Source organism: Pygocentrus nattereri, chromosome 18 (assembly GCF_015220715.1).
Source record: "Pygocentrus nattereri isolate fPygNat1 chromosome 18, fPygNat1.pri, whole genome shotgun sequence".
In the NCBI taxonomy this organism is placed as follows: Eukaryota; Metazoa; Chordata; class Actinopteri; order Characiformes; family Serrasalmidae; genus Pygocentrus; species Pygocentrus nattereri.
This window is the reverse complement of record NC_051228.1, coordinates 19,931,173-19,957,896: the sequence shown is the minus strand read 5'-3', so window position 1 is coordinate 19,957,896 and position 26,724 is coordinate 19,931,173. Positions and strand designations below refer to the sequence as shown.

At 37.1% G+C, this 26,724-nt stretch overlaps 2 protein-coding genes across 5 annotated transcripts; both read right to left on the bottom strand.

The window, feature by feature from the left end:
* Positions 1 to 520: 520 nt before the first annotated feature.
* LOC108435397 (probable inactive protein kinase DDB_G0270444) lies at positions 521 to 12,322 on the bottom strand. Of its 3 annotated transcripts, none has more exons than XM_017711214.2 (15): positions 12,164 to 12,322; positions 10,539 to 10,592; positions 10,394 to 10,423; positions 7,396 to 7,428; positions 6,843 to 6,875; positions 6,466 to 6,489; positions 6,292 to 6,351; positions 5,037 to 5,069; positions 4,664 to 4,687; positions 4,471 to 4,530; positions 4,331 to 4,384; positions 4,209 to 4,241; positions 2,640 to 2,672; positions 2,021 to 2,053; positions 521 to 631 (listed from the first exon to the last, which is right to left on the bottom strand). In XM_017711214.2, the coding sequence occupies exons 1-15, from the start codon at positions 12,216 to 12,218 to the stop codon at positions 618 to 620; spliced, it is 573 nt and encodes a 190-aa protein (XP_017566703.1). In that variant the 5' UTR covers positions 12,219 to 12,322; the 3' UTR covers positions 521 to 617. The 3 variants fall into 3 exon arrangements, with proteins under 3 accessions (XP_017566703.1, XP_017566704.1, XP_017566705.1); XM_017711215.2 differs by having other exon boundaries at positions 10,394 to 10,420; XM_017711216.2 differs by lacking the exons at positions 4,664 to 4,687; positions 5,037 to 5,069; positions 6,292 to 6,351.
* Positions 12,323 to 15,214: 2,892 nt separating this feature from the next.
* Positions 15,215 to 26,100, bottom strand: LOC108435398 (prenylcysteine oxidase). 2 transcript variants are annotated; one of them, XM_017711218.2, is made up of 7 exons: positions 25,962 to 26,100; positions 25,051 to 25,195; positions 22,255 to 22,461; positions 21,744 to 21,918; positions 21,265 to 21,476; positions 20,130 to 20,282; positions 15,215 to 19,560 (listed from the first exon to the last, which is right to left on the bottom strand). In XM_017711218.2, exons 2-7 carry the CDS (start codon positions 25,160 to 25,162, stop codon positions 18,890 to 18,892), a joined length of 1,530 nt encoding a protein of 509 aa, XP_017566707.1. In that variant the 5' UTR covers positions 25,163 to 25,195; positions 25,962 to 26,100; the 3' UTR covers positions 15,215 to 18,889. The 2 variants fall into 2 exon arrangements, with proteins under 2 accessions (XP_017566707.1, XP_017566706.1); XM_017711217.2 differs by having other exon boundaries at positions 25,865 to 26,079.
* Between the last annotated feature and the right edge of the window lie 624 nt (positions 26,101 to 26,724).

Below are 26,724 nucleotides of genomic sequence, written 5' to 3'. Positions count from 1 at the left end.
CATTATGCTAATTGATTAGTCACTGGCTTTCATTCATTGTCGGCAATTATTTGGTGCTCTCTTTTGAGTAGTGGTGGTGTCACACTGATCCTGAAACTGGACAGTAGCTTCTTTGTTTATCAGGGCCCCCTGCTGGACTCCTTGGGGTGTTGCGGTTGCTGCTGTGAAACCACTGCTAAGTGATGATTTGGCTGCCGCACTTGAAGCATCTAGACCTTTAGTGTTGCTGTAGTTGCCTTAATTTTTGTTTGTGGGTTTTTTTTTTTTTTTTTTTTTTTTTTTTTTTTTTTTTTTTTTTTAGGTACCAAAGAAAAAAATGATTGGTGTGTGTATATTCTAAGCATATTCTCTTAAGTCCCAGCTGGACATTAGAGTGGGAAAAGGAAAAACAAAAGCAAAAAAAAAATAAATACATGCTTTTTTTGGGGAAAGTTGCTTGTCTGAACTTATTCACTAACTTCTGACCCTTTTGTTTGCCCATCACTTGCTGAACCATGCAGAAATAACCACAGACTGCAGCTACGGTATTAAATTCATTTATTGAGAAGAGTATGTTTGCTCCTTTCATTCTCTGGTGGATACACAGGTGCTCCTTTCATTGCACAGCATCTTCTGACTCATTCCTCCAAAGCTGCGGATAAATAATTTTATTCCATTAATGATATCCAGCATTTACGACGCCGTTATCCTCTTAGTGTAGATTGTCACTGTACACTAACGCTCAGCTTTAACCAGGTGAGCCATCTGAGACGATAGCAGATGCTCTGAAAGTTTGCCAAGGGACCTGTTGACATGCTGTTCCCTTTGCTAAGCCTGAATGAGTTAGCCAGGCTGTGGCCGTGACGATGCATCTTTGGTCCAAAAATAAGCCAGGACGAAGCAGGTGAGATGAATCAAGGCGAGCGCAGCAGCTGGGGCCTCGTGATTGTGCTGGCCTGGATATCTGGCCCAGATTTGCTGCAACACAGTCTACAGCGCAATAAACACTGCTTCTCTGAAGCAACTGATACTGACTGCTCATTTATGCTCTTGATCTAAAACTTGGATAATGTGTAACTATCAGATTCTGCCAAAACACTTGTGTGATACTGAGGGTGGATAATTAAAAGTTTTGAGGCCAGGTTCAGAAAAAATTGAATAGACAAGAATGGCCAGAATTCAGGCTTTAAGAATACTGCTTATACTGGTTTAGCTCGGTGATATGCTTTAATTGAATAGAAAACTCCCAAAATTCCCAGGCATACTACAGAACTAAGGTTTATTAACTTACGGCAGTGTAAACTGGCTGAGTTAGTAAGGCATGGACATTCACTCCTGTTGTTGGGGTTAAATCTTTTAAACTTTCAGGTTACCTTTTATGTCTAAAGCAGCCCTGAAATATGACCACACAAACCCAACTCCTCATCCTAAACGTAGTTCTGATGTTCTGATCTCACTGTTGTAAGAAAACTTTAGATTTCTGAAACCAACTTTGTAGGAGAGGAAAAACTGTTCTAAACATTTGTTTATTTAACACCTAAATTACGTGAGATGAGATGAAAAACGCTACAGAACTACAGGTTCTGGTTGGTCCACAGTGATGACGGGGCCGAAGGAAATTAGAATGTATGTTACTAAATGAATGTACCTTGAAAATTGGTTTCAATAAAGTGATATTAAAATTGTGCATGTTAGATTTATCATGAAATATTCATATAGTTGTTTACAAATGACATGCATATAATATATATATATATATATATATATATATATATATTTTATATATATATATATATATATTTTATATATATATATATATATATATATATATATATATATATATATAATTTATATATATATATATAATTTATATATATATATATAATTTATATATATATATATATAATTTATATATATATATATAATTTATATATATATATATATATATATATATATATATATAATTATATATATTAGTTTTCTTATGACAGGCGTGTTGGATTAAGACGAGCCATGATTGGCCTTGGAACTAAAGTGTTACCTCCTTCTTGGGATGCATCCTCAGAGTCTTCATCTGCAGAAAGAAGAGAAATATCTGAGCTCTGTCAAAAAATGCAGTAATATTTCAATATTTGAAATATATGCTAGTGCATTACATCCCTATGATACACCTGTCTTTTACTATTAACTCCAAGCTATACATACCACATATCTAATCCTAAAAATTAAGCTCTACATTAACAATCATCATACACTTTCATACACTTGCCAACCGACTTCATGAAGCACACTTGTTTTTACACTTCCATTTATTCATCTCCACTTACCATACAGAAACACTTCAGATTGTTTCACTGCATACTTTGTTACCCAAATAACACCTGCTCTGTGGCGGTCCCCATTTGAATTCTACTGTCTAGTAAACTACTAAATATATTAATACTACGGATACTGTAAATAACAATAAGACTTAAGATCAATAACTCAAAGACTCATTTAAGCCCAGGGAGCCAATCATACGTTGAAAGATGGGTACATATTTTCCCAGCAGTTGTTTGCAGCTTGAATATCTGCTCTTTACTGCAATCACACTCCCTCTGATGGTCTTTGGTGGAAATATACGGCAAATCTGCATTATGTAGTCAACAGACTGAACATACCCAGGGCTTTAATCTCCTCCACCTCGACATGTTCTGAAATCAGAGAAGGAGAAACTTAAGTGGACAGAAAGAGGAGCAGAGACTAAACCAGCCCGCCAGCTCAGACCTACTTATGTAAATAGTAACATTTGATTAGCTAAATTTGGAGCAGACAGAGTAAACTATTAAAATCACAGGCTGTTTTTCTTTGAGGTTGTCTTTTGTTTTTGTTTCATCACAAACAAAAACAAGATGTAGAGGTTAAGAGGTCAAATTTTCCACATGTTCTAAACCCACATGTTCTCGTCGACCTACTTCCTTTTTGGTCTTATTTTCTGACTTGGGTCGACATGCTGCCTTATTTATTTTAAAGTGGGCCAAAATATAGGCCACCGTTCTGTGTACACTAACACACTTCTTTTATGCTGACATCTGAAATTCAGAAAAGACATATTCCAGACATTTTCATATCGGCCTATATAACCATGTGGAATGTTGGCAGACTTCTACTCAGAGGCCCCAAGTTGAAGAGGTAGCTCTGTATTTGTCTCTGGGTTTCTTTCTTGGTCTTAAAAGCAAAGTGTATGAATGAATATTGATTGTAAGACTGGGGGCTGCCCCTATGCGTAATATTCACATATTCAATAGACCTGTATTCTTTTATTTATACAATTTTATATATATATATATATATATATATATATATATATATATATATATATATATGCATGCACACACATACACACACACACACACACACACATATATATATATATATATATATATATATATATATATATATATATATACACACACACACTTTTACTGTAAGTTAATGGAACCAGACTACAATTGTATATTGTTCTACTATAAAGAACAACAGGCATTTTCAAATTATGTCAAAAATAGAAAAACATCAAAATTGGAGATACAAGGTTTATATATATATATATATATATATATATATATATATATATATATATATATATATATATATACGAAAGGTGGTCATTAGTCATTATCATGCTTGTGTAATGTCAGTTGGTCTTTTTGTTTCTGGTTATTTACTGCAGTCTTCACTGGACCATGAGAAAAGCACTGTGCACTGCAAATAGACCCACTGCTGAGGCTTGAGCACAAGATGTTGATGTATTATATGCAAATATGGGTGTTGTGGAAAATGCTTAATCCATACAAGCCTTTGTTTAAAAGCAGAAATGGGTGATCAGTTGATTAGCGCTTACTGGCTTGAGAAAACTTAATAAGGGCACCATAATGAAAGTCAAATCTCTGTTGTGTCTCTCTGATAAGGGTTGAGATTTGGCACAAAGATAAAAGATAGGATCATGATGACTGGACAGAATTTACAGGGCAGAATTCACCAGAGGCTGGATGCACTTTAAAAGACTATAAAGCTGGTCTCACACTATGACCTTAAGTGGGAATACTTGCTATCAGTGTCCTCCACAGATTCCTCTGTAGAACAATAATAATCTAATAAACTCTTACAGTAAATTGTTCACTGCTGAGAGATTCAGTGCTGCCCTCTGGTGGAACTGAGTGGTAGTTTTGTGTGCAGCATAGACTCACCTTCTGACTCCTTGCTTTCCTCTTCCATCGTTTCTAGGGAAGTGAAAAACGACTTTGGTTACTTTAGGCCTGCATGCCTTGCTAAACTTGTTTACTAACTTGAGGTAAACCGTGATTCTTACCCAGACTCTCAACCGCTGTGTCCACTTCTGCTGCAGCTTCTTCATCTGTCAGATCTGACACAGCGTGTTAGTTGTTGACCATGAACGGTGGTGGAGTTAAGAGATCTAACTGGATTTTAGGCCATGACTTTCTCTCTTACCATCAGTGTCCTCCTCTCGTGTCATGTGTGCAACCATAGTCTCCTCTTCTTGTGTCATTTCTGAATGAAATAAGAATACACATAACACATATGACTATGAAAACCAGCCATGACTGCAACAAACAGAAACAGGCCTTATAAAAAATATGTAATCTCTGCTACATGAAAGAAAGAGTGATGCAGTGAATCTTACCTTCTATTTCATCTCTCGTAGCCTCTATAATAAAATCATTAAATAGCGTCACTTAAAGATCGTTCTAATTTGAATATTCTGTTTAGTGCTATAATACAAAATTATAAAACATTGATAATAAACATACATGTGTATATATATATATATATATATATATATATATATATATATACATACACATACATTTCACAAATACCTAAATAAATAAAATAAAAACAGACTAAATGGACAAACTAAGTAAATAAATCCACACACAAATAAATCTAAATAAAACACCAATAATAATAATAAAAATATCAATCCAATTCAAAAGCCTATTTGAATTCCCTTATTCAGTTTGCTTTGTTATTTAACATAACAGGACTTTTCTCACCCATGAAGTTTCCATCCTCTAGACTTTCTCCCTCTGCAAGTCAGTGGAGACAAAGAATAAATATCAGAATATTTACCAGAATGACATCACAAGCTAATAGCTGATGGCACTTTCCATGAATGGTGTTCAATTTAACTTTTCAAAGCAAATGCTGATTTTTATATTTCTGCAAAAAGTGAAGGGATCTCTGCTCCATTAGCATTTAAACGATCACAAAAACACTTAAAATGTCTGTATCCACCACAATTATGCTAATTTTGGGCAGACAATATGCCACATTTTATGCAGCTCTGTTACCCAAACCATGTAATAAAAATGGAGCTTTCCATTTATGAAGATGCACACGAGACATTGCTTCATCTTGTTGTTTTCTGCAGAAAGACCGCCAGACAGGTCAATGTTGTCGTTCTGTTTTCTCACTTTGCACATAAAAAACTGATTTAGCTGCAGTAAAGCTTGACCACTAAACCCTGTTATCAAAATTATTATTAGAAAAATTAATATTCATTCATATTTTTACTAGTTAGCATGAAACACTAACTGCTCCAAATGCTGCTTATTTTAGGCTACATATGCAATAGTTACCCATTTTTATAACTTCCAGTTATTTTAAAATGAAAATAATATGAAAATGGCTTGAAACAAAGATTTTAATGATAATAACATTTTGACTAAAACATCGTTTCAACTTTCCCCTCTGCTGTTTTTTCACTGCTTTCACATGTTTTCACTGCTTTTACTGCTCTTAATACATTTAATTTGGTAGGTGATCTGACCGGAAGAGTCAATGTGGTAATGAGAATCAATTAAGATTACTTAAAAAAAAAAATCACAATTTTTTATTTAAAGAGAAAAAGCTCTTTTTCCTGTAATTTATAAACATATAAAACACCAGACTTTGGATTTTTATCATTTAGATCTAAAAGCATTTGATAATCTGTTATAGCTAGAAAATAATCAATTCAATGTGAACTGGCTTCTAAATGACATTTATACATCTCCTGAGTTGCAAAAAATGCTGTCTGCGGTTTGACATCCTGCCAGACACCACCTCAGCCTATTTTACTTTTATTCCTGATGAGAAACTATAGTAGCGATTTAAATGTTTATTACCGTTTTTTTACCAAGTAAAATTTACAAAAAAACACCTTCCACAACTCAGCTTTCAACCTGATGCTCCATCAGTGATAACTGAGTGAACTGTGGTGGGGTTAAAAGATCTGAGGGGGTTTTAGGCCATGACTTTCTGGCTTACCATCAGTGTACTCCTCTCGTCTCATGTGTGCAACTTCAGTCTCCTCTTCTTGTGTCATTTCTGAAGGAAAAAATAACATGTTTATGAAGGCATCACTACAACGGAGGGAAACGAGGCTTATAAAAATAAATAATCTCTGCTACATGAAAGAAAGAGTGATGCAGTGAATCTTACCTTCTATTTCATCTCTCATAGCCTCTGTAAGAAAATTATGATATAATGTCACTTAAAGATCGTTCTAATTTGAATATTCTGTTTAGTGCTTATGCAAATTTCACCACTATTAGCATAATACAGTGAACTAAAGCAGCTATTTTCTATTTTCCACACCCTCTCCTGCCAAGACACATCCACATCTCTCCCTTCTGTGTAAGACATAATGATAAAACACTGATAATGAACATAGATGTAAATATATATAAAGTACCTAAATAAAATAACATAAAACTACAAAGTGAACAAACTAATTCAATAAATGATCACAATTAAAACAACAACAATAATGTCATTCCAATTTACTTTGTGTTATTATATAACAGGACGTGTCTCACCCATGAAGTTTCCATCCTCTACACTTTCTCCCTCTGAAAGTCAATCAAGACAAAGAAATGAATATTTAAATATTTCCTGTAATGACATCACAAGCTAATAGCTAATGACACTTTCCATGAATAGAGTTTAATTTATGTCCCATTAACTTTTAAAAGCAGTATAGTGACTATTGATTTTTTACTGTACGCCACGTAAAAAGTATTAAAATTAGCATCTAAATGATCACAAACACACTTGTCTGTGCTTTTAATATGGTGATTTTCGGCACCCACCTCACTGACATTCTGCTTTTCTAGTTTACACACAAAAAAATGATTTAGCTGCAGTAAAGCTTGACTACTGAACCCTGTTACCAAAATTATTGATAGAAAAATTGATATTCATATTTTCCACCCCAGTTAGCCAGGTTTCAACCCTGTTATTAAGTCATTTTTGGTGAAAATAGTCTTAAAACGTTCAATTTAGTAGGTCATGCGACCAGAAGGGTCAATTTGGTAAAGAAAATCATTCATTAAAATTATTTCGACTCAGTGGCTCAAATTCGTTCTTTACCTTCTGCTTCTGCTTCCTTGAGCATGCCATCATCTGAAAAAAGACAATGCACCAATCAGATTCAGTCCCTCAGACAGACAAGCTCTGATAAGTGTATGTGGGCCTAAGTTATCTTAGTCAAATTAAAACAGCAATATTAAGGTATTTGCATTAACTATCCTCTTATTTTCAACTGTAAGCAACAGCAATAATGCATGTTTAATTTAATTCAAATATATATTAATATGACCTTTTGCTGTGTTAATATCAGTGTAATCAATGTTTAGTTTTCACCCATTACAGATCCTGGTTTACTGGTAACTATTCACTCGTTTTTTTATTTTTTTATTAAAAATCATTTTCGAACTGTTCTTTTTTGTACAGTGGCAAACACTAGACATTTAACCCCTTTGTTTTATGTGTTCTTATTTAGACTTTTTCAACATTTGACATATTTTCTTTCTTGGGGGTGTATGTACACTAATGTAACCAAACATCTCCTCTGTCCAATGAACCCTTTCAATTCAAATCACACTAAAAGAGCCGTAAGTCCAGCAGAAAAGGCTTCATGCTCCAAAAAGTATTACTAATATTTCTCCTGTATTTTTAGACTTTGAAACGGGTCCGTTTAACCTGCAAAATAACAGACTGGAATAAGAGAAACACAGTTCTCTTATAGGGTGTTCTAACCTGCACACGTTAAAAAAGATGCTTCTTCCAGGTTTACAGAACCATGAACACGCAAAGAATCATTTGCGTAATTAAAGGGTTCTTTGCATGGTGAAATTGTTCTTCAGACTGATGTAGAACGTGCTGTGTATGGTTCTGTAGAGCTGGGCTTCTACTGTATACAAACTTGACATCGCAACAATAGCAGAACGCTTTTTGGTCCTACATAGAACCATATAAACACATTCTCCATTAATCTGGAGGACAATTTCACCATGCAAAGAACCCTTTAATCATGCAGGCATTTCTTTGAGTGTTCATGGCTCTGCATAGAACCGTACTCTTCACTAAAGAGAATCAATCTTTTTACGTGTGTACAGGCCTAGAATAAATACTCTTACACTCACTCGAACACCTCTACACACCCTTTCATCTCACAGGTTTGAACACTAGTTCAACAAGAGAGACGTAGTCACACCAAAAATATAAAGACAGGCAAAAATGACCTAAACTGCATCAAACTGGGCTATATTTACTGTTTATTTACACAGTCAAGGGCAAATCTCGCTTACTTTACACATCCAGCAAAACTAGTCCTGCTTTGGCCTTTTAGCTTCATACAGTTCGAAGAAAAATCCTATACCTGCTATAGAACCTTTACATTATTGTGGAGTTTCTTTAAACTTCTCAATTTACCTCCAATTTCCAAAAATGTTTGTGTAAATCAATTTTATGGTTATGTAGAGAACTGATAGTGGGTGTTCTGTGCCAGTAGGTCACCAACCCTGGTCCTGGAGATCTACTTTCCTGCATAGTCTAGTTACAACCACAATCTGCCACACCTGCTCCAGCTAATTAACATCTTCTGAAGTCTGAAGTCTGAAGTCCAGCATGTGAGATTCAGGTTAGCTCATTACTCATTCTTGCTACAGTACATAAAGGGGAAATCCACCACTTTTTCAAAATATATACATAATACTGTCATTGTGATATAAACATTCAGAGGGGTTTGGTATGAAATGGTTGAGATTTCTTTACAGTGGTGGTGATAGGAACCAGGGCTCACCATGACCACAACACAAATATAGACATTTTATTTACTAACCAAAACCACCAGTCAACCTGCACGTGTCTTCTGAGTTTCATATGGAATGTTGATGATGGTAAAATACTTTTCTCTGCATGTGTCCCTTCACCATGAATGGATTAATATACTAAAGACATTTAAGGCCAAACCTTTAAACCTACAAAACTATTGCAAAACAATGTCTCAGGCATCAGGCAGTGGGAATTCATAACCATTTCATGTAATAACTTTCTGTGAAGGAGCTTTTAGAAGAGGATGTTTGGTTCTTATCACCACCACTGTGAACAATTCACAGTGAACTAGAACAAAGTATTTCACACCCAACCATGCTGAATGACTCTGTTTACATTTTACCCACTTAATGATGTAGAAATGTGAAAAAAAATGGTGGCATTCCCCTTTAAGGACAGTTTTCCCTGTTACAGTCCTTTTTCATCCCATTTTCACCAGGGCTTCTTTGTGTTCTATGACCAGTAGTCCAGAGAAGTTTTTTGAGAGTGTAAGCAAATGATGAAAATTAATTTACCTGCTGTTGATGGACTGGCTGGAAATCTGGTGGACTGGATTCTGCGTTATTTTCAGTGCAGCCGCATTAAAACCCCAACTTGAAGTCACCATGTAAGTGAAATTGTAACTCATTCTCTTTCTGTACTGTATCAGGGAGGGTCTTTGTTCTAGCTGAGCATTTTCTATCCATTTGGGAGATAAAACGTGATATTACAGATTAATATTATTTTGCCCCACCTACCGGTGCAAGGTGACATCATCAAAGCTCAGTAGACGTTTTAGACATGGAGCACAAGGCATTACCTTTTTTCTAAAAGATTATCGGAGAAGAAGAATTTTTACTTTCAAATGATATCATGAATCGTGCTTGACATGATGAGAGGCCTGAACTAATAAAGTTAATAACAGTCCATTTTGTTTTCAGGTTGGCTTTAAAGAAAGTTGTCAAACTCTTCTTTCTCTTTTTTAGACAAAAGAGTCCTTCCTTAAAGCCTCTGCTGGGTGCTTTGGATGGAGAACTCTGAACTCTGCCTAGAATGGAGAGTGAGAACATCCTATGCCTTCATCTTCTCAGACATAATGCAGTCAGTTATGTCCATGGGGAGCCCCTGTGCCACCCAGCTGGGCTTTTACAGTTTTTTTTACACTTTCTAACCTACTATTTCTGACTTTTGGGGGAACGTGCACTGGGAAGGTCATATCAACTATAGCTCTGTGAAAGTGAAGGGAAGTGGAGTGGATAGAAATATAATGTACCTCTTTTCTGCAGGTCACTAATCTCATCTGCTAAGGAAAAACAGTTATTTGGTCAACCACACGCACCATTATAATTCTGTTTATTAACAAATATAAAATGTTGCCCCACAGATCAGACATGGACTGAAATTACACAGAAAGTTACCTGTTTCATCAAGCAATTCCTGCCCTCTGACTGCCTCCAGTGATGCAGACAGCACTACAAAGAACAGAAACCCACGGTTAAAGGATTTCTGTGCTGTTTACATGCATTTACAACAGGTGCATCATAAAACCATTTAACCCCTTAATCCTTCATTAATCATCAACTACATAGTAAATGGCTTATTCCTATATTATAGAAGTGTGCTCCTGGCCACTTAAGAGGTTAAAAATCTTTTAGACCAATTTGTATTTCAATTTTTTTGACATAATTCAATGTGTCGGTTCCTGTATACAAACGCCTGCAGGGTTTAGTGACTCTAAGACAAGCATCATATTATCTAAAATGAGGGGAAAAAAAAAAACAGAACAAGACAATAAAAATAAAAACAACAAAAATAAGTCTGGCAGAATAATGTGTCACAGCTGAATGGATGTCAACTAGGAATCAATTTGAGTAACAATGACATGACATTTTCATTACTGTTCACCAGCAATTTGAGCTCAATTACTTGATTTCAGTTCTCCAATTTCACATCTTTTCATTCAACTTATTCTTGTACACCACAGAATTCTGCTTTACTCGTCAATCATCGACAAACAACGCAAACAAAGGAACAACCTCAGGTGGTAAGGAGCCTAAACCTGCATTCCAGGAAGAGCTTTGTTACATTTAATGAAATATTAAATCGAGAAGAAGTAAACTTAGCCTAGCAAGAAAAAAAAAGCGTGTGAAAATTAGTTCAGACACAACAGAAATACAGTAATTAAAGTATAAAAACGACTTATAGAACCACAGTGGAACTTTAGGCTTAATCTGGCCAGAGAAAGATACCATGCCGTAGCACATCCTCTACAGACAGTCTGCACATTTAATACACAATTACTGATTTTGACCTGAATTTAACATATTTTAGAAAAAAACAAAAAAAACCATAAAATGGCCTGTGCAAAAGTTACAGCACATTTGATATTTTATGTCTTATTTTTTAAAGTACGTTAAGCTCAGCAAATAAACAGAAACTGTGCACTAAATTAGGCACATTAACTTACTTTCACTCAGAAAATCAACAAAACAGAATTTGACCAGGGGTGTTAACACACAACTACATGCATACGTGACATACATGGTGTGTTATATAAATAAGTAGAAATTGTGCAGTAAAGTCTGCAATAAAAATGCCATATTACATGTGCCAAGACAGAATTTGACTGAGGATTTTCAAACTTCTGCCTATGACTTTATCATCGCAAAGCCAAATTACAGCTACCTCAAGCTACTTTAATCGATAACTCGGAAGAAAAAGTAGGCGCCAACAGCAACTTGGGAATTATACACCAGGCAGGTTGTTTAACTCTATTCTTCTCTTTTTTTGGTCTAAACTAAAACACTGAAGCTCCAAAGTGAGAGGAGTGATCAACAGTAAAGTGGAACAGAAGTTGAACCAACACAACAGAGTGAAGTTAAATTCAGAATAAAGAAAGTTATAAATGAACTGTTAATGACTAAAATGAAACTGAGGGAAAAGTAGATTATTTTACTTAAAAGTAAAAGTATTATCATTTGAAAACACTTAAAAATCTGGAGGTCTCTGTGAATCTTCAGTGTCTGTGAATGTTCTTCCTTACCGCTCTCAAACCCTGCGAGCGCCACTAAGAGCAGAACAGAAACACCAGCTCTCATCTTGGGAGTGGTCAGTCAGGCTGGAGTGGAGTGAAGGGATGTGCTGGAGGACAATCTGCACTTTGGAGCGCTGCATCGGTCAGCTCAGGCTATTATACTACAGAGGACATCACATGTTTTGCATGAACAGGCCGGCACTTCCATTCCTACCTGCCAGAAGCTGGGTGGTACATCTCGGCCGCTGGACAGACGGCCATTATCTCGGTGCTGAATGACCACCATTGTGATCATCCAGGTCAGATGTCCCATCATCGCGCGTGCCAGTGACTAATATTGGAGCTGTGTTTGGAGAGGAAACATAGTAAATAAACACAATTTTTAGGGGTGCAATAATAGGGGGATTGTGGGCCGACACTGATATGTAAACAATAATAAAACGTAGAAACCAGAGCCACATCTACCTCTTTGGCATTACAGAGAAATATAACAATTATTACAAATGCAGTAAAATGAATAAAAAGTAGATATTTTAGTGGAGCAACTCAACACCACTTCATCACTTCGCTATTCCATAGTACAATACATATATCATGAGATACTGATTACAAAAATTAAATCTGTCCCATGATTAAAAAATGATAGCTACTCAATGATAACACACATTGATTGAATTCTGTATCTTTTTTATTAAAACTCTGCTCCACATTGTGCCTAAAAACACCCCATAAACAGGAATTTCAATTTTTCTAAATGTCTGCATGATTAAATGGTTCAGATGTAAACAGAGTCAGTCAGAGTACTGTGAAATGCTCTGTTCTAGTTAGAACTGTTCACAGTGGTGGTGAAAGGAACCAGACATCCATCTCTAAAAGCTCCCAGAAAGTACATGAAATGGTTATGAATACACAGCCTAAGGCCTGAGACATTGTTTTGCAATAGTTTTGAGAAGAGTCTGGCCTCAAACAGTTCTTCAAATCCATTCATAGTGGAGGGATATTGTGATGCAAAACAGTCCCCAAAGAAATGTATCACTAGATTTATCACCATTTTATCATCAATATTACATATAAAAACTCAGAAGACACATAGGTTCACTGGTGGTTTTGGGTAGTAAATAAAATGGCTATATTTGTATTGTAGTCATGGTGATGCCTGGTTCCTGTCACCACCACTGTAAAGAAATCTAAATCAGCCAGTTTCAAGCATTTGCCATCAAATCACTCCGAATGACTTTGTTTACATCTCAATGACTCAATTATTTAGAAATTAAAAAAAAAAAACAATGGAGCTTCCCTTTACCAGTGATAAGATCACTGTAAGGCATGGCCCCTCAATGAAAATGAACATTCTATGTTTCCATGATTCCGTGTGTCTAATAATTGCTTAGAAATAAATTGTCATTTACACATGAATTCGTTTTTATTACACTCTTAAAAAGGTGGTTCTTCAAGGGTTCTTTAGCAAAGCAAGAAGAACCATTTCATGATGCAAAGAACCCTTTAATCATGCAAAGGTTACATTGAATGTTAAGGGTTCTATATACAGCCATTTTCTTCACTAAAGAACCCTGAAGAGCCATCTTAAAAAACATGGAGTGCAGGTATGAGAGTGCGAATCATTGGTGCTGCTGAAATTGCTATGATGAAACAAATGAAGCACTTAGTAAAGACCTAAAGTCAACCTGAAATGAAACATTTCTACATTGCTAGTTCATGTTGTTGCTCATATTAAGTATAATTCATTATAATCCTATCATTTAAAAGACAAAAGGCTTTTTTTTCCTGTAATCGTTGATTGGGGTGTAGTGACTTTAACGCTGTTACAGTCATAGAATATAGACAATAAAAACAATATACCAAGCTTTGCAATCTAAGCACTTTTATCTTTTAAAAGCAGCTCCATTTGTCAGTAAAACTAAAGATGAAAATGAATTCACGTTTAAAAATTAGCCTGATAATTTAGATTTTTCTGAGCATATCCTTCACTGAATATTACATGAATGAATAGAAGACCCCCTATTCCCACCCTTTCCTCTACTACAGGCCTACGTGATCATCACTGACACTGGGCTGTAAGGCAGGAAGGGAAATGGCAGTGTCTGCAGCCCATGCAGTCAGTGATACTCAAAGACATGATGTCACTGCTGGTGCCCAAAGGCCATTGCTCTGATTTGTCTTTGTTCTGCAGACTGGATCTGCATGATTTAAGACAGATCATGAGATACTGTGTTATATTTCAATTTCATTTTCTACAGACCATAAATCAATAGTCCCAATATAAATGGACATAACATGTAGATGACACTAGGGACTCGTTTACTGGCCACTTTATTGCAGACACCCATTCTGTACTTCCACTCACTGGCCACTTAATTAGAAACATCTACCTTGTTCTTTCACTCACTGGCCACTTTATGAGAAACCCCCACCTTGTAATGCACTCAGTGGTCACAATAATGGAAACACTCTGGGCTTGTACAACTGGCCTCTTCATTAGAAAAACCCTCCTTGTACCTCCACTCACTGGCCACTTTATTAGAAACATCTACCTTGTGCTTACACTCACTGGCCATTTTATGGTCTTCCGAGCTTTTATATATAATGATAATAATGGCAAAATAGCGGCCATCAGATGCCTGGTCCCCTTCACCACCACTGTGAACAATTCTGACTTGAATTTACATTAAACCACTCCAAATGACTGTTTGCATCTTAATCATGGAATTATGTGGAACTCTTGAAAAATTGTTCCCCATGGCTAAAACACAAATATAGCTTTAAAGATTTTTTATTTTGCCTCACAACATCCTGCATGTATCCTTCCACCATGAATGGATACAGGCCTAAAAGCTTCTTAAAACTACCATAAAGCATGTCTCAGACATCAGGAAGTGCATTCATGACCATTTCATGTAATAACTTTCTGGAAACCAAACTACTCTGAATGACTCAGTTTACATTTTAACTGGTTAATTATGCAGAAAATATGGAAAAAGGTGGAATTCCCCTTTAACCCAACACAATAGTCCTTAAAAGCCTAAAAAAAACACAAGCATCTTTTAAACAATCAACAAACTTTTAAATTTTATTACTGAATGTAAACAAATCACTTTTTGGAAGACAATATTTTTCAATTCTATGAAATAATCATTACAAACTTTGATCACTGGCAAAATGAATACAAATCACATTTGTTACAACCCACAAAAAGTATAAAGAATAGGTCTTAAACAGGTCTATTGGCTGGTACAGTGGGAAAAAAAAAAAAGTACAAACTCCTTTTTTTCAGTGTTTATTACAAACAGAGAACTCAATAAAAATCATTTGTGCAGTTCAACCCTGACTTTTTACAGTGTTCAACAGTGTTATTTGATCAAAAAATGAAAAGTTCTCCGTCATTTAACTCCACCCTGTCAGCAGCCATGCATTAACAGACAGTTCAGTTTTACAACGGCACTTGCTGGAACCCCAAAATATGACCTGTAATCAAACTTAGCAAATTTGTTTACATTAAATCCTTAAATGGAGAAATTCAGAGTTTAATTTAAATGTATTAGGATTGAGTGAGACAGTTAATTATTCAATGCCATTAATCACCATAATACTAAACCCCAACAAAGGAGTTTTTTGTTCTTTTAAAGTGGCTAGTTAGTCCTAATGCAGCTCTCCTCCCATGTCTGATCAACATTTGGTCTTTCTGGATGCTTCTGCACATTTTAAATAACCACTGCATTTCACTGAAGGCACAACACTCATCACACACAGTGGAGAATTTTTCTTATGTTCCAAAAGCTTGTTCATAATCACATATGATTTCACAAGTTGCTCTGAATTGCACAGCAGATATACTGTTGTGTGCAAAAGTCTGGGTCAAAATCCATGTTTTTGTTGATTTTCTGAGTGAAAATACATTCACATCCTTGACACAGGACACACATCTGCACATTTTAATACACAATTACTGTTAATTTTCCAAATTTACCTAATTGGGAAAAACTAAATATTAAATGTACCTTAACTTTCACACAGGCTACATTTCATGCTATATTTTTATTATAAATAAACCAATTGCACACAAAAATTTGCAGACATAATATACTTAAGTTAACACATCCTCCACAGAGAAAACACCTATTTTCACTTAGAAAATCAACAAAGTATGGAATTTGACTTAAACGTCTCCATACAACTGAGTTCATGTGCATATTTCAAATTCATTTTACATCAATTCAAATTTACATTTTAAATCAATTCGGTTTACATAAATCACTCTAAGAAAACTTTTAAACGGTAAAGCAAAGGAAGCAAAGTGCAGCAGGTCTGTTTTACGCTTTCAGGGCTGGTTATAAAAATTCTGGCGTTTGAAATTTTAAAACAACTTTGTATGGCAAAATGTATAGAACAGGTGCCGTGAGTTAATGTATTAGCCTTGAGTTAATGTATTACAGAGTAGCAGAAAAAAGGGGAAAAGATCTTTAGTGCTGCTGGAGACAAAACTACTTTGAAGAGTCTGAGTAAGGTAAGCCTATACGGCTGCTTCCTATAGGAGCACTTTAGAAAAGGTTGAACACATTGCTAGAGTTGCTAATTCTGAATGAAAGTTAACTTGACTTGTTTGGCGTGAAATGAAATTGATAACATTTTTTTACTTAGATCAGTCCTGATGTCCAAATATTGTTTCTTTACTTGTTCACTGGAGGTCACACAACGTCAATAGTCACCCAAAACACTGTCCCCTAAACCACACTGAGAAGTCTGGGACCTTAATGAAGACCTGGATGCGGTTCGAGTCGGCTGAGGTTTAAGAATGCTTTCACAGAAGAGATTTGGGTGACTACTGACGTCTAGTGTTTGCTAGCAACATTAAAATTGTAGCTCCAGTACTAAATTAAAGAAGCAAAATTAGGACACTAAACATGTCTCAGCTGACGGACGACATCTGGGGTAAAAGGACAAACATAAACTTGATATTTTGCCAAAGCGTTACTTTAACATGCATATCAATTATGCAAATTAGGGGCTTTTGGCCTTCATTCACAGAACTCCTCTGTGGTCTGTATGTTCTCCAAAAAGGAAGCTCAAATCAAGCGATGTTTGAAATTTGACACAAGTACACCTCATACTTTACTGTCCACTTTGTGAGCTGCATCCACCTTGCAAGTCTGCAATACAGGTGTGACATGTAATAACTAGGGACGTCAAACAATTTAATAATCATTAATCATGATTAATCATATTAGTGTATCGTATCCAATAAACATATTTGTTCTAATTTGAGCCTAAGGAAAGTTTTTCCTATTGAAAAGGTAGTAAATTTCATTACAGCTATATATGTGGACAAAATGAGTTATCAAAATGTGTTCATAACTTTCCATAATTCAAAATTAACATACACATGAATGCAGGGTGAACAAGAAAATAGGGTAAGCTAAATTTCCAGTTTCCACAGCATCGAATAAGAGCATCAGTGGCTGCATGTTCCACCTCCTCTCTTGTACCTCTTACTGCTGAGTTACATCTTGTTTTGAGGGAAACTATAGCTTTGCATTGCTAGTATGGGGGTTGTTGATTTGTCTATAGTTTTCCTGCGAGCACTGTCCAGCCTAGTCTGCTAGTGCTTACATTACTAATGTTATTGCTACTATGACATCAGTGTTGTGTTTTACTTGTAAATGATACTTCATACCTGATGCCCCTCAGTAATAAACAAATTCACACCATGGTAGCAGATGGAAACTTATTTGTAAAAATCCTGTTAACTTTGACAGCTCTAATCACAAACCCCCTATGGAGCATGACATGCAGGGGCAGTACAACCAATACGAAATCATGGAAAACAAATGCGCCGGTGAATGTAAAGACATCACATTTACAAGCTACTAAATGCTTTAAAGAAAATTCAAACAACTTGAATGGTCTCGCTCCAAAAGGCTCCAGACTGATAAAACCTGCTGCATGGAAATGTGCGTGCACAACGACGTGAAGACAGCCAATCAGAATGCAACCACAAATTGTGGAAAGTTTAATGTGCAATAGACCACTGAAGGCATGTGTCATTCTATAGCTGGCGTCCATGCCCATATCAGCAACCTCAGGTCTAAGCTGGACTTCTCTATGGCAAAAATTAAACAGAATCTGAAAAGTTGGTGCCCTGTGGCAAACAAGAAAGGATTCAAATCTTACAGCCATTTTCTTCTGAACATCACTGGATCCTCTGAATTATGAGGTGGTTAAGGAGTCGAAATATGAACATTGCTACATCCATGCTAACAGCAAGTTACCACTATTGATGCCCCATGAAAGTAGGTCTACTTTTAAACAACACTGTAACACTGTTACACACCAACTCCAGCTACTCCTACCATGCTCTACTACTCCCGCAGCACCTTAACTCCCACACTGGATAAAGCTTGCTGGTTTGTGTGAGGTATTCTTGTGCACTCGCTGCTTTGTGATGTCAATTCAGTGTGCAGCAGTATTAGCTTGCATGTTGCAAAATTCAGATTTTAGCTTCTTAACATCCTCTGAATTTAGAGTATGCAGTGATGTTCAGCAGAAATGTGGGGTAAAACATGTGAGATTCTAATAAAGTGGACTTTTCCTCTAGGCCTCTCATGAAGGGTTTGTTAATGATCTATTGAGTTGAATTAGGTGATTTAAATAAAGATAACGGCAGAACTCAGCAGTACTGAGTGACTCCAGGACTAGACTGCTCCCTGCCCTCCCCCTCCTCTACAGTTCTCCACGGAGGCGAGTGTGCAGGTCCTCCTGGTCGATTTTGTCTGTCTGGTCGTGCCAGCGGTGGTGGGCGAGCAAAGCCATGTTGCGGGCAGAGATGGCGCTCATTTCCATGCAGCTGGCAGCCCATTCAATGGTGTTGAGGTAAAATAAGCGGTCATGGAGTGTAAATGGTGGCATGCGCCGCTGTGGGGGGCTGTATGAGGGGTAAGCCAGCCAGCGTTTCTCCCACACCCCCTCCCTCGACACAAAAATCTCCCCTAGCTGCTCCTCAGACAGCGGCTCCTGGGAAAATACCTTCCACACTTTGCTCTCACTGGCTGGTGGCTGGCGGTAACCCTGGGGAATATGGACAGGGTGCAGCGAACCCAGGCTGTTGATAGCCAGCGCCTCATTATCCGTGGTCAGAATTTCAGAAACGACAAAGTCGGCTGGTTTATGATTGCTTCCCAGATACGACATGTTGAGCCGGCCCAGAACCAGCGTGGCCACCGTTTGGTGATAGCGGCCGGGAAAGTGAGATGGGATTGGAGGAGAGAAGCCAGAGAAGCTGATGTCAGAGAGGCCCTGATGAAGAGGTGTAGCCACGATCACAATGTCATAAAGGGAGTGGGCGGGACCAGAGTCACCAACGTAGTTCAGCTCATAAAAGTTTGCTACGGTACCTGATTGGTGGGGAGAGTGAGAGGTTATAAAAGTACAGCGTGGTTTTATTTAGGTAGATTAGACTGATTTCTTGCATTTCAGAGTCAGTGGCCTAGTTATGGCAACAAACAACACCAGCCTGTTTTTTCTTATTTTTGAGGAAAAAATAAATAAAAAAATGGACCAGTCATGCAGTCAAAGACCAAACTATAGTCTGCCCTCTAAATAAACAACAAATAAATCATGACATTCTGCAGTATAGTTCTAGAGATATTGAACTGTTTTTTTCCAGAAGATATTATTGCTACATCTCCCAGAGTTCCTTTGCACTGTTTTCTTGTACACAAAAAACACTGGCATGTGACATAAGCTGTCATGACATAAGCTGCATGTGACGTCTGCAAAGATTTGTTAATGTTATGTCAGTTTAATGTAGCAGGGTTCCTGTAAAGTGTTGCCTAGGCTAGTGCCCAGCTAATCAAACTTTCAGGTGCAGGGGAACTCTAGGCTCTCAGCTCTAACAAATGTTGAACAGCCATGGCTTGAACTAGGTCTGACGTTTAGGATGGCCAATAAACAAATGCCTTACCGCTTCTGGATGGCCTCATCTTCACAGAAACAGACACGACTCGAGCCTGGATAAGTTCAGCTTTGCTGTTGTAGAGAAGCCCAGAGCAAACACGCTTATTTCCTCCATCCACTGCCCACAGGCCAGAGTTTGCACCTGCCAGGGACACGGTACCTACAGAGGGGAAAGACATCAGTACTGTTTTATTGTAATGTACATTTTTATAATTATTATGAACATTTATACATACAATATGCATGTTCATAGGTCTATAAACAACATATTTGACTACAGTATCTTTTGTTTATTCTCAACTGTCTTAAAGCTGGTTTCCCAGATCTTGATTTAGCTCAAGCCTAGACTGAAAAGGTTTTCCAAATGATAATTACCATTATTGTTATAATTTAGTCCAAGCTTAGGCTTAATGCATGTCCAGGAAATGCATGTCCATTAAAGAATTGCATGCAGCATCTTACTGCTTACAGTTTCATCGTGAAGATGGCGCTATTGTCCTTAATAATTACAAGCCATTAGATATTTACACTCATACTTAGATATCTTTTAGGCAATTTGGTAATGCTGGCTGTAAGCTAAAGTACTTACTAGAAAGTAACCTTTCTAACTAACAATAGAATTTACAAATCTGCAGACATTTGGCAGAATTGTAAGAGTATAATCATACTCACATCATTCAGCAATATTTTAAAATTGTATTACATTTGTGTTTTATATGCTTTTTTAACACAGTGTTATGACCATTTCTTCAGACAGAACAATGGCATGTTTACTTTCAACTTGAGAGAACTGTCCATTTTATCAGCTCCACCTACCATATAGAAGCACTTCGTAGTTCTACAGAAACAGACCTGACTTGGGCCTGGGGGTTGAGGCAACAGGGGGTGGCCTCAATGTGAATTAAATTTGCAGGGAGAGGTTCTCGATCATCTGGGAGGAGCTCAAAGTAGAGATCCTACTTCCCTACATTGAGAGGAGCCAGTCGAGGTGGTTCGGGCATCTAATCAGGACGCCCCATGACCACCTTTTGGTGAAGGTTTACCTGTCTGCTCTACCACCTGCTACCGAGACCCCATCTGGATTAAGCGGTTTAAGAGGATGATCTATATGACCTGACAAGACACTGTGCCATGAAACATACCCACGAAAGCACTGAGGCGAACACTCTGGCCGTAGTTAACGCGCGAGATTGGAGTCACAATGTCATTGATGAAGACCTGAGAGAAGCCATTGGCCAGCATGGCCTCCTCCAGCGTCTGATTGAGCAGCATCAGGAAGCTGTCTCCACCCATGGCATGCAAGAGCCGCTCTACACTGGAGAAGGAGTAACCAAACTGCTGGTACTGATAAATCCTGTCAGAGGAAAAAACTGAGGGGGTAAGGGTGGGCATCTCACACTGTCATTGTTTGTTGTGTGGTGAGGTTTTAGCATGAATGTATGGAGCCTACATAATGTATTTGTGAAATAAATTTTAAAACTGAACTCTCTTTGAATTCTGACTTAATGATAAAGGTGTAATGTTGTGAATCACTGCTATTGAACATATTCTATGTTTGGTGCAGGTGCATTTGTCCTTATCATGTAACTGATGACCAGAACTGAACTGCAGTAGAACTCACCTCATGAACTTATCCAGAATGCCCTCCACCCACATGTGCATGCGAATGGAGTTCAAGCCGTAGCGCCACAGCATCCGCAGGAAGTTCACAATGAACCAGTCGCTTTCCTCAAAGGTCAGCTCCTTTCCGTCAAATATGGCCACCTTAGAGGGGACTTCAGCACGGGTGGACAAACCTGACAGAGCGAGAAAGAATCTGTATATTTACTGTATCAACACAGTCACATCAAAATCTCTGTTTTTGGTTTGGTTCTTTGGTTTGGATTTTTTAATGCTATTTGAAAATAAAAGCTGCTTTTTACTTTGTGTAAAAATTTCATGATGCCCTTCTGTCAGTTGTTACCAAACGGTATAACCTTTGGGCTCTCAGCATCTAGTCCCATTTACCTCTGCTGACTGGGAACACCCCACAATCCTTGACTGAAATGCTCTGACCCAGACATTTAGACATAATGATATGGCTATGGATCATGTGTTTGTAAAAAAAAAAAAAAAAAAAAAAAACAACTCACCTAGTCTGTCCACAAAGTGCTTCATATGCAAATTAAGTGGGTGTATAATTGACCCTCCGATTTCATAATCGTGTCCTCTGATGTTCTCTGTAGCAAGACGTCCGCCGACAGGTCCTGCTTCAAACACATCAATCTTGACTGATGGTCCGAACTCCTGCCTGAGGAAATATGCTGCTGCTGTTCCTCCGATTCCTCCTCCAATGACGGCTAAAAGAGTCAAAGCAAAGTCACATTCATTATTCCTGTCATACCAAAACCTCATTACTTCAAGTTTTAATTTTATATGCCGTACTGAAACCACCAGCTGACATGGTCCAGAACAAAAATTTTGTTACCATGTTTTTCCACATCTTACACTAACTTTCAAAAGTTTGGAATCATTTTTCATCAATTTTTCATTTCATATTGTTGCTTATTCAATATTAATATACAAACCGGATTCCAAAAAAGTTGGGACACTAAACAAATTGTGAATAAAAACTGAATGCAATGATGTGGCGATGGCAAATGTCAATATTTTATTCAGAATAAAACACAAATCACAGATCAAAAGTTTAAACTGAGAGAATGTATCAATTTAAGGGAAAAATATGTTGTTTCAAAATTTCATGGCATCAACAAATCCCAACAAAGTTGGGACAAGGCCATTTTCACCACTGTGTGGCATCCCCCCCTTCTTCTTACAACACTCAACAAACGTCTGGGGACAGAGGAGACCAGTTTCTGACGTTTAGAAATAGGAATGCTCTCCCATTCAAGTCTAATACAGGCCTCTAACTGTTCAATCGTCTTGGGCCTTCTTTGTCGCACCTTCCTCTTTATGATGCGCCAAATGTTCTCTATAGGTGAAAGATCTGGACTGCAGGCTGGCCATTTCAGTACCTGGATCCTTCTCCTACATAGCCATGATGTTGTGATTGCTGCAGAATGTGGTCTGGCATTATCTTGTTGAAAAATGCAGGGTCTTTCCTGAAAGAGTTGACGTCTAGATGGGAGCATATGATGTTCTAGAACCTAAACATAGTTCTCTGCCTTAATGGTGCCTTTCCAGACATGCAAGCTGCCCATGCCACAAGCACTCATGCAACCCCATACCATCGGTGATGCAGGATTCTGAACGGAGAGTTGATAACAACTTGGGTTATCCTTGTCCTCTCTGGTCCGGATGACATGGCGTCCCAGTGTTCCATAAAGAACTTCAAATCGTGACTCATCTGACCACAGAACAGTCTTCCGTTTTGCCACACTCCATTTTAAATGACCCCTGGCCCAGTGCAAACGTCTGAGCTTGTGGAGCTTGCTTAGAAATGGCTTCCTCTTTGCACTGTAGAGTTTCAGCTGGCAATGGCGGATGGCACGGTGGATTGTGTTCACTGACAATGCTTTCTGGAAGTATTCCTGAGCCCATTCTGTTATTTCCTTGACAGTGGCATTCCTGTTTGAGGTGCAGTGACGTTTAAGGGCCCGGAGATCACGAGCATCCAGTGGAGTTTTACGGCCTTGACCCTTACGCACAGCGATTGTTCCAGATTCTCTGAATCTTTTGATGATGTTATGCACGGTTGATGATGATAACTTAAAAGTCTTTGCTATTTTACACTGGGTAACACCATTCTGGTATTGCTGCACTATCTTTCTGCGCAACAATGGTGGAATTGGTGATCCTCTTACCATCTTGGCTTCTGAGAGACACTGACACTCTGAGAAGCTCTTTTTATACCCAATCATTTTGTCAATTGAGCTAATTAGTGTTAATTGGTCTTCCAGCTGTTTGTTATATGCTCAATTTCCTTTTTCCAGCCACTTATTGCTACTTGTCCCAACTTTTTTGGGATTTGCTGACACTGTGAAATTTTGATTCAACATATTTTTCCTTTAAAATGTTACATTTACTCAGATTAAACTTTTGATCTTTCATCTATGTTCTATTCTGGATAAAATATTGACATTTGCCATCTCCACATCATTGCATTCAGTTTTTATTCACAATTTGTTTAGTGTCCCAACTTTTTTGGAATCCGGTTTGTATACAGTACAGACATAAATATCACAGGCTAGACACTAGAAGGTATTTTAAGATGTTTCTTTTTACTGTGTATTTACAGTAGTTCTTTGAGACGTTTTCTGCCTTGAGGTTTGATCAGCACATTTCAAATATGAGGTATTCTGGATGTTCATTTTATTGGCATTAAATTAATGTAAATCTTAATTTTATTAAAACTTTATTTTTAAATGTTCTACAGCTTTCTCTGTCATTACGCTACTGCTCTGTTTATTATTTTGGGAAATCCACTATTTCTTAATTTATACAGCCTCTACTATTTGGAGGTTTTAGAGGTGTAACAGTATTTTAGGATCATTTTACACAAAGTTTTTTATATTTTATTGAAAAAATGACTTCAAATTTTTAAATGCTAATATATAAAGTTTCAGTTCCGAGAAATAAGGTTTTACTTTGACTGTGACGATATCCAGGTTTCAGAATTTCACATCCATGCTTTCCTTTTTTATTTTTAGAGATGAGCTGAGTGAAAGGGGTCAGTTCCTTAAAACTGCTACTGACACTTTACACCACTCATTTATTTCATTGTTTCCCAAACTTGGTCATGAAGTTCCTCTGTAACGGTCAACTCAGAATTTCCACAGCTAAAGTCAGATAACTAACCAAAATTATGAGGGTCAAACAGGCGGATGATTTGCAGTAGAGGGATACCAGAATTCCTGTAGTAACAGGATTGGGACCCACTCATTCATATGATTAGATCAGACAAGAAAAGAGATTTAACCAAGCTTTACCGATTTTCTTAGGCTGCTCTTTAAGTTTGGGGGCTGAAGCAAGACCCCTACGCCCCACCTGGCAAATTCCAAGGAACAGAAGAGCTTTGACTGACAGGTTTCTCAGAGACATTGTGGGCACTTAGTTCTTCAGAGGTGCTGGCATCTAAAAAGAAATGGAGAAATTTACTAAGCAAAGCAAATTAAATAGTTAAAATCCAGAAAAATTACAGTCGGGCACAATCTCTCCTGGGAATTACAACACAAGTTTATCTCTATCTATTGGCAGCAGGTCTATTGGTCATCTAGACTAATTCACAAACTGAGATACACACTTAAAAAGATTAATTAATAAAGTCAGTGGTTCCATTTAGCATCAAGAGTTCCATACAGAATCACTTGCATGCTTAAATTGTTCTTGGCCTGGTGAAATGTTTCTTTAAACTGACGGAGAATGTGCTGCATCTGGTTCTACACAGAACCAAAAGGGGAACTTCTCTTGTTACAAGCACACATTCATAATAATAACAGAACCTTTTTGCTGCTACACAGAAACACTTTCAAAAAGGTTCTACACAGAACCATATAGAACACATTTTCCATCAAACAGAAGAGCCATATGACCATTTCATTTAAGCAGGCAAATAGTTCTATACAGAGCTCATGGTTGTAAACAGAACCCTTCTTTTTAAACAGTGTACAGCAGAGACAACATCATCCTGTAGATGGTAAATGAGAGGCTACTTTCAAAAATTAATTATTTAAAAAAATAAAACCTGCAGAGGAACAAATCTGGACCTGCAGTAAAATATGAGACAGGCTAAAAGTTACTGACCTGCACACAGACTCACTGGTTTAATTCACTCTGGAACATCTATCTATCTGCTCAAACTCATGCAAAGGAGATTTTTGTGTGTGTAAAGGAAGAGAACCTCGCCGTTTCCCGTTTCTCTTCTGCAGAAGAGAGCTGTTCTTGTGCTTTCACAGTCAGTGAGCTGTTAGCTAGAGCAGCTAAAGCTCCTCCACCCTGCTCAGAGCAACAGCGAGAAACCAGCAACAACAGTTCTGAAAGCCTTTGGCAATATTTTTTCCAAAATAAAAGTCTACAGTATTGCGTTTGAAAAAGGTACATCGTGTCGAAATACGTATTCTGAAGAACGTTTAATAATAATAATAATAATAATATAAATAATATAATAATAATAATAATAATAACAATAACAATAATAATAACAACAACAACAATAATAATAATAATATATATTTTTTAACTATAACACATTGCTGTAATTTAATGTAAAGAATATGTTGATCACAGTATTTCAACCTGTGATAATTCAGGGGTCCAAGCATCAGTCTTCATTAACATCTTAAGTTTCTAATTATTACTTTGAAGCTCTCAGACCACAAACGTCAAATACCTTTAAACTGTTCTTCAGTTTTGTAAAGACAGCCTAGATGGCATTCAAACCAAGGACTTTCTTATATCTTTCTTAAGCCACAATTGTCCCATGACAGTGCTGCATTTTTAGACAAATTATTTATAGGAAGCAATAAGGAGACTAGCACCATTTTAAACCATTTCAGAAGTGCTCAAAAAAATAACAGTGGTGTTAAAATATTTTATGCTGTTCTGTGTTCAGGAAATTAATGTATCGTTTTATATTAAAAATGTTTAAGCATTTCAAAACTATA

Excerpts from the sequence above, each read along its gene's own strand:
- LOC108435398 (XM_017711218.2), bottom strand. The coding sequence starts at position 25,162 with ATGTCTCTGAGAAACCTGTCAGTCAAAGCTCTTCTGTTCCTTGGAATT. Across the intron at positions 22,462-25,050 it reads AGAGCAGCCTAAGAAAATCG|CCGTCATTGGAGGAGGAATC; the intron begins GTAAAGCTTGGT and ends TGACTCTTTTAG. Across the intron at positions 21,477-21,743 it reads ATTCTGGATAAGTTCATGAG|GATTTATCAGTACCAGCAGT; the intron begins GTGAGTTCTACT and ends TTCCTCTGACAG.
- LOC108435397 (XM_017711214.2), bottom strand. The coding sequence starts at position 12,218 with ATGAGAGCTGGTGTTTCTGTTCTGCTCTTAGTGGCGCTCGCAGGGTTT. Across the intron at positions 10,593-12,163 it reads GCTCGCAGGGTTTGAGAGCG|TGCTGTCTGCATCACTGGAG; the intron begins GTAAGGAAGAAC and ends TGTTCTTTGTAG. Across the intron at positions 2,673-4,208 it reads GGAAAGCAAGGAGTCAGAAG|AACATGTCGAGGTGGAGGAG; the intron begins GTGAGTCTATGC and ends CTCTGATTTCAG.